At 39.1% G+C, this 12,234-nt stretch overlaps 1 protein-coding gene across 2 annotated transcripts in view; it reads right to left on the bottom strand.

Moving 5' to 3' along the window:
• Marchf1 (membrane associated ring-CH-type finger 1) overlaps positions 1-9,429 on the bottom strand; it is an 80,778-nt gene extending 71,349 nt beyond the window's left edge. The window contains exons 1-2 of one of the 2 annotated variants that reach the window (XM_071610545.1): positions 9,195-9,429; positions 8,177-8,908 (exon numbers count right to left, since the gene is read on the bottom strand). In XM_071610545.1, the coding sequence (XP_071466646.1) occupies positions 8,177-8,908; positions 9,195-9,385 (923 nt within the window). In that variant the 5' untranslated portion in view covers positions 9,386-9,429. The remainder of the gene's footprint in view (positions 1-8,176; positions 8,909-9,194) is intronic. The other variant, XM_027926885.3, reaches the window with a different exon arrangement.
• Positions 9,430-12,234: the final 2,805 nt, after the last annotated feature.

Below are 12,234 nucleotides of genomic sequence, written 5' to 3'. Positions count from 1 at the left end.
ATTTATAATGCATATTTTTCTTAGTTTTTAAATTTCAAGTTTATCTGAGCATGCATATGTAACACTGCTAAATAGGAAACAGCTTTCTCATGGTGCTGCTCCCTGACTGATGTCTGTCACTCTTCTGGGGCTATGGCGGCATTTGAAGGATGTATTGCAGAGGTATATTATATTTCCTGAAATCTATGACCTCCAACCCGTAGTTATGAACCTTGAGAGGACTTTTAACCATGCTTCTGTATTTTATTATGTTTACCATTGCTGAGCTTAACAAAAATATGCAGGATACCAGTTAAATAGAAAGTTCAGAGAAACAATGAATCCTTTTTTAGTATCATTATTTCCTAGTGAAAAGTTCTTGGTTTTGTATCTGAAATTCAAATATCACTGGATGTCTGACCCGGTAACCAATGTCCTTCAGCTGAGCATTTGACCTTACAAGGACATCAAAAAGAAATTTCTTAAGTCTGTTGATCTACATGGTCTATAACCAATCTTTCTTCTTTTACTTCTAATGCAAGGAAAGACATACCTATTGTCCTTGCCATGGCCAAGGCTTCCCCTTTGGTCTCACTCTCCTCTACCTTCTTTGTGTGAACTTAAATAATGGATCCTTTCAGTTTTCTGTATCTTTGACTTCTCTATTTTTGAGCTCAAGTTTCTTCTAAATTAAAAGCAAAAGCAAAAACAAAACAAAACAGAAAGACTCCCAAGTTCATCTCTCTCTTCACTTCCTAAACTCTCTCTTTCCTTATTCACCTCCTAAGTTTGCATATGCCTTCTAGGTCATTTTGCTCCTGCCCTCTCTTGGCTCCTTTCCTCTCCTTGGGCCATTAAGTGCTGCCATTCTGCAGGGTTCTGCTCTCATCTTCTCAGTTATGGAATTTGCATGGGGGATCTTCACCCCCACTGCCTCAGTACTCAAGACTCCTCGGTCTTCCTCTAATATTGAGCTATCTCTTTGGATCTTTAGTTCCTTATATGCAATTGCCAACTACCAAATATCTCGTTCTGGATATTTGTTTTGTACTTCAACCTCTCATGCCCCAAGTTGAACTTATCTTTCCCTTTTAAATCAGCTTCTCAAGCAGAATTTTCTCTCAATAGTAAATGATACTATAGCCTGCCTAGTTTTCTAAAACTCAGAAACCTGAGAGCAGATTTGTATATGATTTACCATCAAGTCCTGCTTCATTTACTTTCAAAATATTATTCTAAAAGTCCATGAATCCCTTTCTATTCTCACAGCCACTGCCCCTTTTCCCTGAGACACAGCCATAGATTTCTGACTGGCTCTGGTTTTCTCTCTTCTGACTTCAGACTTGCCCCAGCCAATTTGTTTTCTAGCAGCAACCTGAGTGGCCTTGCAAAATGCAAAACTGAGATTGTCATTCTTTGGCTTAAAAGTCTGCAGAAACTTTCTCCTGGTCTTTAGAAGAAAGTCCAAACTCCTAACTGTGGTTGATAGGTGCTCTGTGATTGGCTGCAGCTCCTCCCCCATCTGCTAATCCTTCATGTAGGGTGTCTCCTTCACCTCTGTGTTGTAGGTATCACATCTTTTAGCTGAAGCAGGCTATCCCTTCTCCCCTTTTCTTTGTTGACTTACTCCTACTTCTCCTTTGGATTTTTCCCTAGTTATTACTTCCTCAGAGAAACTTGCTTTGTTCCACTAAATGTGTTCCTTTAGCTTTGTTCATGGATTTTTTTTTTAAAAAACATTCATCTGCTTAATTGTTTTACCAACTAAAATATGACTGAATAAAAGATGGGACCATTCTAGTTTTTCCACTGCATTGTCAGCTTCTAGGAAATTCCCTTCACACAAAGCAAGTTCTCAATGAATCATTGTTCAATAAATGAATGAAAGAATAAATCAATTCATGGATTTGAGGACAGTGGTAAGAATGTCCATTTTTAAGCACAATTCTCTTAAGGCTTAGGCCTGTTACCCCAAAGTTATCTAAATTAATTTTTACAAATGCTAATTGTATTTTTAAAAGCATGATCTTGTTGCTCCTGAGAAGTCTTCTGCTATGAACATATTGAGCTTTAGGAAATTTTTCTCTCCATTTTCCTACACCCATTTAAAGTTATTGCAACTTGTAAGAGTTCAAAAAAATACTTTTTTTTAATCAAGTTTTATTTTGGTTTTTCTCAAGAATCTTTCTTAATAAAAATGAGAATATGCATATAATATATAAAAGCTCTTGTATAATATTAAAAAGTCCATCTTCAAATTCACTCTTTAACCCAAGTTAGAGCTGGAACATTACCAGAAACTATCACTCACCTTTGTCATTTTCCTCTTTTAAAGAAGAGGAATTCAGATGGAATTCAGAATTCCTTATTGGTTTTACAGTATATTACCCAGTTCTCACTGTTGTCTGTGCAGTCTCCTCTCTGAGACCTCACTAACTTGAAAGCCATTTCAGAAGTTGTGTTTGAGTAAGGCAAGAATTATCCTGAGTGTGGCAGAGGACATAAATAAGTATCTTTTATGACTCCTGTGTTCAAAGAGTGTTTATTCTACAAGGATAAGAGAATGAACGCATGTGAAACTTGAGAAAAATTGAATATTAAATATGTGACATTCACTAGAAGGGCTATAGAAGTTCCAAGAAAGAAAAGATCATTGTGGACCATGATAGCTTGGAAAAGCTTCATGGAGGAGGATAAAAATGAGGTGACTGTGGAAGCAAACCTAAGCATGAGCATTTGGAAGTAAAAAAAAGAAAGACATTTAGGAGGAGGAGGATTTGCATTTGAGGGTGATATAGTTGAGTGCTACTGGTTTTGTTTTTGTTTTTCTTTGTCCTGCTCACAATTCTTTTTCACTCCAGGTACTGATGTTGCTCTTTTTACTGTTGAAATGTCATTTCCTCAACTCATAAAATGCTGGAGGGATTGCAGATAGTTGCATATTAAATCTAGTTTTCTTGCCCAAGGACTTGACCCAAGCAAAATGCTCCATGCCCCTGGTGAGTGAGTAAGACCTAGGGTTGGCTGATTATATTCCATCCCTCACATTTTATGTTAAAATACTTGAAGAGATCATTTCTCTTTTCTGTTAGGCCACACTGATAAGATATAATCCTGACACTTCCTCTGTCCACACTCTCTCTTTCCTCTTCTGTATAGAGAAAGCTTGTCTGTAATAGAAGAAAATAACAACACACAGGAGAGAGAACCACATTTTTTTTTTTTTAACTTTCTGGAGTCTCTGAAGTCATCTGCACACCTGGCTTTAGTATTCCTGTGGTTAACACATACCTTTCTTGCTTAAGCTCATTTGAATTGGTTTCAGTCAATTTTAACCTGGTAGGAAAGTCCAGACCAAAACAGGTAGCAGGGCTAATGGGTGGATGTGGGGAGAGATGAAAAGTGTAGGGATGAGCCAGAATGGAACAATAGGGATGAGAAAGGAGGCACAGATCAGAGGCAACCTCTGGAACATTTGACAGGACTTTGTTGGAATTCCACATCCAAGGTAGAAGGAATGAGAGTCAAAACTGAAAATTCAGGAAATGTGTGGACTCACTGATAGAAATGGGGGTAGTTGGGATGAGGAAGTGGGTTTAAATGGAAGCAACAGTCAAACCATGACAACTGAGTTCCTGGTAAACATGCGACCATCATCCTCTGGCTTCAGTGACATGATGCCCACTATGCTGGAATGACACTGTGAAGTACAGCAGAGTGACCTATTTGTGCTTTGTGCCAGCAGTCCAGGGAACATGCTAGAAATCTATGGACATCCATAATGTAGCTTTCCAAAGTTCCCCTTTGGTTCCTTTTCCTTCCCACCCAAAACAAGGGGAGAATTTGTAGCCCAGACAGTGGTTTTCAAGGTGTGGTCCTTGCATCTAAAGCATTAGTATCACCTGGGAACATTTTAGAAATGCAAATTCATAGGCCCAACCACAGAGTAAGGGAAAGTCCAAGGGTGACCAGTGATCTGTATTTTTACTAGTCTTCCATTCAGGTTTCAGAACCACTGAAGTAGAGTATCCTTAAAGATTGGTTCCAAAGGGGGTGGGGTAATCGAACACAATGCTATGATTTCACATAGTAAGCATGAATCCTATAGAAAAAACACATTTTCCTTATGTATATTTATTAAAAAAACAATATGTTGAACATGTGCTATCTGCTAGATATTGTTCCAGATACTTTGGATATGGCAGTGGGTGAATCTGGCACAGTTAATCACAAAACACTGATATGTAGCAATTAAAAATGATGGAAATGACAGCCAAGGGGATTGACTGTTAGGAGGTCAGGCATGTGTCCCAAAAGAAATGACATTTAAGCTGAGAAAGAATGATGAAGAATTAGTCTGGTGAGAGTCAGAGACAATGCAATGCCAATCTCGGTCATGAAAGGAAGAGACCAGCACTGATAGGTCACGGATAATGACGTGTGTTGGGGCTGAAGTGGCAGACCCGACAGAGAGATCAGGGGGGGACTTGAAAATCATGAAAGATTTTGCCCGTGCCACTGAGGGCAACTTCGAGGTCTTAAAAAAATTCAGTGAGGGGCTAAGATGTTCTTATTCATGTTTTCTTTTGTAATATATATATATATATATTTTTTTCTGTAAAAAGGGCAAAATGTTCCCACTGTGCACAACTGTGGGTACGACAGCATGGTGATTTACATTCCTTCCATGTTACAATTGGCTGATAGAAACGCTATGTCTCAATAAGGCCCTGATGAGGGTGTGAAAGAGGATATAGTGTCCATGTGAGGACTAAATGCCAGGAACAGAAAAGGAGGAAGGGCTTCCAAGCTGCTTCTGCTTTGTGGTTGTGGCTGATCCCGTCCTGCTCATGCGTGTCTGAAGCACAGGAGTGCCAGTTCACAGGAGATTGCTGCTCTGTCACTGTCATCTACCTCTCTGGGCACCCTGGTGCATAGGCTCTATCTGCTTGGAGCCTTCACTCATATATGATCTTTTGTAGAGATAACTCACTTTTCCGGACATTGCTGTCACCTCTTTGAGAATAATTACCATGGCCTTTATATCTCCCCTGGCCTTGAGAAGCTTTCTGTGTTTAATATCTATTTCCCTGTGTTAATACATCACGTTAGCATATGCAGTTACACATAAGCAGTGGTTTGTTGTGATGCTGTGTATTATTCACTGATGATTGAAAAATTATTCATACCCGGCTCTGCCTGCTGTCCTGCACTTCAGTATTATGTCTCATATTGTCTGCTGGACAGCTGACACCAGAATGTCACGACATCTACGGACAGCCTGCCTATAATTGAACTCATAATGTCTTTCTCAAGTCAACTGACCCCTGACCTCTCCTGCCTGTGCCAATAACATCAGCATTTCCTGTCTCCCAACTCCCAACGTTTGGAGTCACCTTTGACTCCTTTGTCTTATGCTCTCACCAAATCTAGTCACTAAGATCATTCCTATTCATTTGGTGGAATGCCAGTATGCCGTTTGTTCTTCTCGCTCGCTATCCATGAACAGGCATCCTGCTCAACTCACAGTGGGATACTTCTTCCACAGCTCCTCCTAAATCGAGGCTCCTCTATCAGCACACTCAAGGACAAGGATGGTGGCCCTCTCTATGTGACACTCCATCAGCCTGTTTTATTTAGCAAAGGCTTTTCTGTATTATTTTTAGTAGTAGTACCTTTTTATTCCTTAGAGGCATACTATGCAGAACCATGTTGAAGATGGAGTCTGATTGAAGATGGACTAAGAGAGGGCCCCTGACCTGCCCTCAGCTTTTAAAGCAAAAACTTGGAACTTAAGAGTTTATTGAGTTCGTTTGGAAACAGAGTTACAGAAGCAACAACTCAGAATTCTGAGTCAATATTTTCTTCAAAACGTCTTTAAGAAAAACATTCGTTGTTATCAATCTATGTGAATCTTCTAACCCAGCCACACAATTTCATAAAAAAAAAATCTTAAATGCACAGTCAGTCCCCAATCCCTATCTGAGCTAATAATATATTCCCTGACTGTAGTAACTGGAGCACCATCCAGGAAATGTCGCCAGTCAAAATTCTACTTTTCTCAGCCCTAATCCCATCCCTTCCTAAGGGATTTCTAAATCATTCCAGTTCTGGAGAGTTTTCTTTCTTCAGATTCCTATAATAGTTGTCTTCTTACATTCACTCTGTGCTACCTTAAACTTTTGTCTTTTCAGGTGTGCACTCAATTTCTCCCACTTAGAAAATAGGCTGCTTAAAGGAAAAAAAAAAATCAAGTCTTTTGCCAGTTTTTATCCTCAGCATTCGGTATAATATGCTGCCCACAGCATTTGCTTAGATGGTGTATTTTGGTGCTAATCCACAGTAGGAAATAATAGCAATAGCCCACTGATCTCACTTTCATTTAGTTAAGTATCCTGTCTGTGGAAACGTTCCTCCAGAGTAGAATTCATGTTAGGAGAGCCAGTCACCATGACTTTAATTGTTAGCATTACTTTTTTTCTCCAATTATCCTTAAGTTGAAAGCTAGCTTCTTTGGCTGTCTTACTAAATAATGCTGGAAGTAGATTTGGGAAATGACAACAGATGGTTGCAAGTGGGGAGTTCTTAGTTTAGACCACAAATGATGTTTAGCCTATCCCTTAAATGTTCAGGAAAGGCATGCATAAGTCATATTTAAAAGATTGTAGGAAACTTGCATTAATACATAAGTCAAATGGTGTCACTTTACTTTTAAATGCCTTTTAAACCCCCCAACATGGCCCTGTGTAGCCCAGCCCATCCCACTTCTCCATCCTTATTTCCCTGTCTGCTCCCCCTCCCTCGCCACACCCAGACCACAAAAGCAGGTTTTCAGTTCCCTGCTCTCAGGCTCCTTCCCTCCTCCTGGCATGCTCTGCCTGGATGGCCTTCCTGCTTCTTTCCTTGATCAAGTCTGTTGTATGTGGAGCTTTGGTCAGCTTGTCACTTCCTTAGAAGAATTCCTCTCTGATCTCCCAGAATAGGTTGAGCTTCTGTGCTCCCAGATTCTTATCATGACTGAAATATAATAACTATGAAATAATTTGTTTCGTGTCTGGGTTCTCCATGAGACTATAAGCTCTATCATGTCAGAAACTATCCAAATATGCACTGTATTTTCAGTGCCTAGAGGAAAGCTGGATGCATAATAAATGCTTGAATTAATGAATGAACATTTTATGAATAACTATCTTATAGAACTTTCAGAGAAACTCTAATGTTATTCACATCTAGAAATTAATTTTTCTTGCTCCCCTTCCCCAAATGGTCATGGATAGCTTTCTCTCATTCATGTGATTCACATGCAACACACACACACACACACACACACGTTTTATAAAGTAACTTCAGTTTTATGAGAATAAAGTCAAACAGACATGCTTTATACAACAAAATCTGCACTTGCTCACAAATAGGAATCCAGTTTAAATGATTGAATATAATTTTAACTTTTTTTAAGTACCTCATTTATGCCTACTATCATGGATATCCTTATACTTCTTTTTGATGTTGTGTTATTTTGAAAATGTGTGCATTGGTTAAAAAGTACAAGAAAGCAGTATCAGAGCTATTAAATGTCCAAAAGTTGACATATTTTAGTGTGTGATTATCAGCAAAGTTAATGTGCTCTCATTTCTTAAAGGCTCTAGTAACCCCACTGAAATGTCCATGAACCATTTCTCTGTCCTTTCAGTCTTGAGTGACCCTGCTGAGTCAGGCAATTGGAGAACAAATTAGAGCCCACTGCACAGGAGATTTTTCTGATGCAAAAAAAATCTGACCTTAAAGAACTTAAGCTGTGAATAGCTTTCTGTCAGGATGCTAACAGTTCACCAGATTCTCATGGAATGATCTAAGGTTCCACACACTTCTCACTCACTTGTTCTCCATTATTTTAGTCTTAAGTGGAATGGGCACAAGCCTCAAGTGCTTTGGTAATCCCTTTTCCAGGATAGGTGATTATTCAACTATAAGAAATGGAAGAAGAAACCTAATTCGCTTTCGAACGCCCAGATACTTTTGCATTCTTCTTCACATACCCAGCTTTTCTCATGTTATCATCTTATAGCCTATCAGACAAATAACAGCATGAATAAATGCCACATTTTGAGGGTTGGTCACACACAAACACACACCCAACTCACAGCAGGAAGAAATCTACTAGGAAGACATCAAGTCTATCTCTATAGCAACTGACCTGCACACTGCTAAGTGATCATCGTAGGTGGCTGGAGGATTCTGAACAGCATTATTCACCTGGAGCCCTGTATTGTCCATGGACTGGCTGCCTCCCTTAACTGCCAGTATTTCAGTGCTGGAATCCATTTCTGAAAATCCTTTCTTGATTGTTTCATTTTGCCTAAGACTGTGCAAGAGCTGAGAATCCCTGTGGTGGTATCTAACTTTGTTTCTCTCATGGTTCCTTGAGGGTCTCTTGATCTCAAAGGATCCTTCTTGGTACCTTATGACTTTTCCTTTGCAGAGGTTTAAAGAGCAACTCTCACATTCCTTTGGCTCCTGCTGCTTCTCACCTTTGGATCCCAGATCGACAAGCTCAATTCCATTAGGAGTGGAAGACGCAGCCGAGTTTCCACAGGGCTTATTATTATTTCTCCTTCTTCGTGACAGTCTGAACTTAACCTGGGCTCTCTTTTTTGTCTGAATCCAATGATTCTCATCTGTGGAAGATGAGTCTGAAGAATCTGTGTAAAGTTCTCTCCATCTGGGGCTTGAGATCTGGAGGTGGAAGTCATTTTTCCCCCCTTTTATTTGTTCTTCTGCATGCTTGTATCTCTCGGAGGCCCTTCTCCTCCTCCTAGGCTTCTGTTTTACTGGTTTCTTACCACACTCCTTCCTAGCAGGACCCAGCACCACGACAGGGGTGCATTGCTCAAATGCATCTTCTGACATGTCATGTAAGATGGAAGATCTGGACAAAGCAGCAGGCCAAGGATGGGAGATGGGAATGGAGAGGAAAGTGATGGAAAGACAGAGGGAAAGAAAAAGAATGATGAAAATGATAGCATGGCCAGAAGCTGGTAAATAAAGACCAAAAGGAGAAAATGAACTAGAGGGGAGAGGCGAACTAGAGGAAAATAAATTGTCCATGGACCATGGAAAGCAGAAGCAAGAGCTACACATTCTCATACTATAAAACAAAAACACAAAACACCGGTCTAAGCAATATTGAATAGGATTATTTGCTCAGCACTTACCTGCAAATGTCCTGAGTGGATGGACAGACAGACAACCTTGACTGGCTCCTGGGAGCTGCCCCTGTTGTTGGGCTGCTGGCCTGGAGAAACAAGTTAGATAATTTGGCATCTTGATTAAGGTAATACATGGTCGATATCTTGCTTTTTTTCCACATATTTAAAAAATTACAACAAACGTGGCTGCCAGTCATGTTGCTCACAGTGCAGCTCACAGAATGCAGGAAGTTAGAGGCTCTTTTGCAAAAGTAAAACTCATTTTGAGGAACTTGGAACAGCTGATTTGCTGTACCACTCTGCTGTTGCTTCACACCATAGAGGAAGATGATTCCACAAGTTTCTATTCTATTTACTATAATCATTTGAGTGGACTAGCTCAATTTGCCTGGGAAACAAATAGGTAACAATGGGAGAGCCCATGAACCAAGGGAGTAAAATGCTATTATGTGATAAAGATGATAATAATCTGGGGAGCTGAAATAATCAAATAGCCATGAGATTGCTACATACTGCCTTGAGTTAACACTGAGGCCCCATGAGACAATATATTTGAAAACACTTTGTAATATTTAAAAGCCTGTGGTTGACACAATTATCATTTCATCAGTGGAACTAATAAAATCATTCCATTGCAACAGTATTGACCTTTCATATGTTTTTAACCCTGTGACATATTGAGCTTGAGAATGAGAGCCTGAAATAATTCAGGTTATTATCACAAAGTTGAATACATTTCACTACATTTTCTACCTTTGAAATACAGCATTCTCTTTATTTGACTTCTTTAAGCTATTGTTTTTAACACAGAAGATGAAGATAAATGGAAAGCAAGAGTGTACTGGTAATTTACCCTGTGCATTGTGTTGTTTTCTGTTGTGGTGTTATCTACCATTTCTAATTCTTACAATAACTTCACAATGAGAAATAATAAATTATAGTTTTTAGTAAATATTTATGCCAGTCATTATTTTAAGCCATTTCCACATATTCAATTAATACAGTAAAGGCATGTAGTAAATACTGTAATTATTTGTGTATTGTAGTTGAGGAAACTGAGAAATTAGGGCAGATTTTCACTCGTAGGTGGTGGAGCAGAGATTTGGATCAGGAATCTGATTCTGCCATCTGTTCTCTTATCCAGCAGGATAGCTTCTCCCCCTCCACACATGAGGAAACCAAGTGAGTTACCAGTCTAGATTCAGGCCTATCTGACTGCATAGATGAGATAAACAGCTAAGTCACCAGGACAGTAAGAATAAGAGTAAAAAGATTAGCCCAAATTTCACAGAAGCTCTAAAAATTCTCACATTAGAAATATGGGAATCATCTCATGCTGAGAATTGTGGGATCCAGAGAGAAAGAGAAATTAATTCTTACTCAAGACATTAGAAAAACATGGGAAGAGGAGGCCCAGTAGGCTGAATATCAGTCCTTCAAAGATGTCCACATCCTGATCTCTGGACCTTGTAGACAAGTTTCCATACATGGCAAAAAGGACTTTACATATGTAGTTAAGAATTTTGAAATGGGGAATTTATCCTGAGCTATCCTGGTAGGCTCAATGTAATCATGAGGATCCTAATGAAAAAGAGGCGATGGAATTAGGTCAGATGGAAAAAACAAATGATAGAGGAGTAGAGGTCAGAGAGAAGGAAATATGCCACATGGATGATGGCTTGAAGGGAAAGGGACAGGGCCTGGAGTGAAGGACTGCAAATGGTCTGTGGATACTGGGAAAAGTTAGAAAAGAGTCCTCCCCTTGAGCCTGAAGAAGGAATCCAGCCCTGCAGACACCTTCATTTTAGCCCCATGGAGCCCATGTTTGGCTTCCAACCTCCAGAACTCTAAGATAATAAATTTTTGTTGTTCACAATCAGCAAGTCTGCAGCCATACATTACACAGTTATTGGAAAGTAATATAGGGTGAGACACTTCAGCTAATCTTCAAAGGCAAACCAGACAAGACTCAAAACCACAAATAACACCATATTTCTCTGGCATTCAGAAATCTCTCACAAATCAATAAAGAAAGGCCAATTGATCTCATAGAAAAATGAGTGAAACACACAGATAGGTAGTTCACAGAAAAGGAAATACAAAGGATCAAAATGCATATGTAAAAAGATGTCCAATTTTAAATAAGTAAACATATGCAAATTTAGTTAATAATGGGTATCCACTTCCATTTAGCAAATGAGCACATTCAAAAAAGATTGCTAATACCCACCTAGTGTCACTGAGGTGTGGAAACCAAATCATTGTCATATATTGTTGAAGTAATTGTAAGTTTTCACTTACTTGGAGGACAATTTGGTAAACATTTTGGTAGGAGGGACTGGGGATTGAATCTAGGGGCACTTAACCACTGAGCCACATCTCCAGCCCTTTTTTTATATTTTATTTAGAGACAGAGTCTCACTGAGTTGTTTAGGGCCTCACTAAATTGTTTCACAGGGCTTTGAATTTGTAATCCTCCTGCCTCAGTTTCCCGAGTCACTGGAATTACAGGCATGCACCACTGTGCCCGGCTGTAGAATATATGTTTAAGAGAAAAATTAAGTTTCAAAATTGCATACAGTGTGATCTTATTAGGGGAAATAGTGTTTTATTGATGTCTTTGCATATGACACAAAAAGCTTGGAGGTGTTCACAGCCAATCATTGAGAGTAATTATCTTTATGACTTAGGATTACAGAAAGTCTTCAGTTTTCAAATTATCTGTTTCTATATCTAATCTTAATAATAGGAGGTTCATTTTAAAAATCATGTTTAGAATGTTGTAAATGGTGGCTATTAATATCAGAAATAAAGATTTGTGTTTGTCTCCAGTGATTACTTAACCTCTTTGAGCTCCACATCACCGTTCAACTAAATACAGAATAGTAACACATGCTCGAAAGGATTGGTAAGATGATAACATGAATTTGTGGGTCTGTGTTGTAGAATGTTTTAGGGTTGTAACAGCACATTAAGCTTGAAATATTAAAATTCTTTTTATGCATTCCTCATAAATCATGGACATGGACACGTGGACTCAATGGTA

This window comes from Marmota flaviventris, chromosome 3, assembly GCF_047511675.1.
Source record: "Marmota flaviventris isolate mMarFla1 chromosome 3, mMarFla1.hap1, whole genome shotgun sequence".
Classification (NCBI taxonomy): domain Eukaryota; kingdom Metazoa; phylum Chordata; class Mammalia; order Rodentia; family Sciuridae; genus Marmota; species Marmota flaviventris.
The sequence above is the reverse complement of the archived record's forward strand: the minus strand, read 5'-3'. Positions and strand labels throughout refer to the sequence as shown.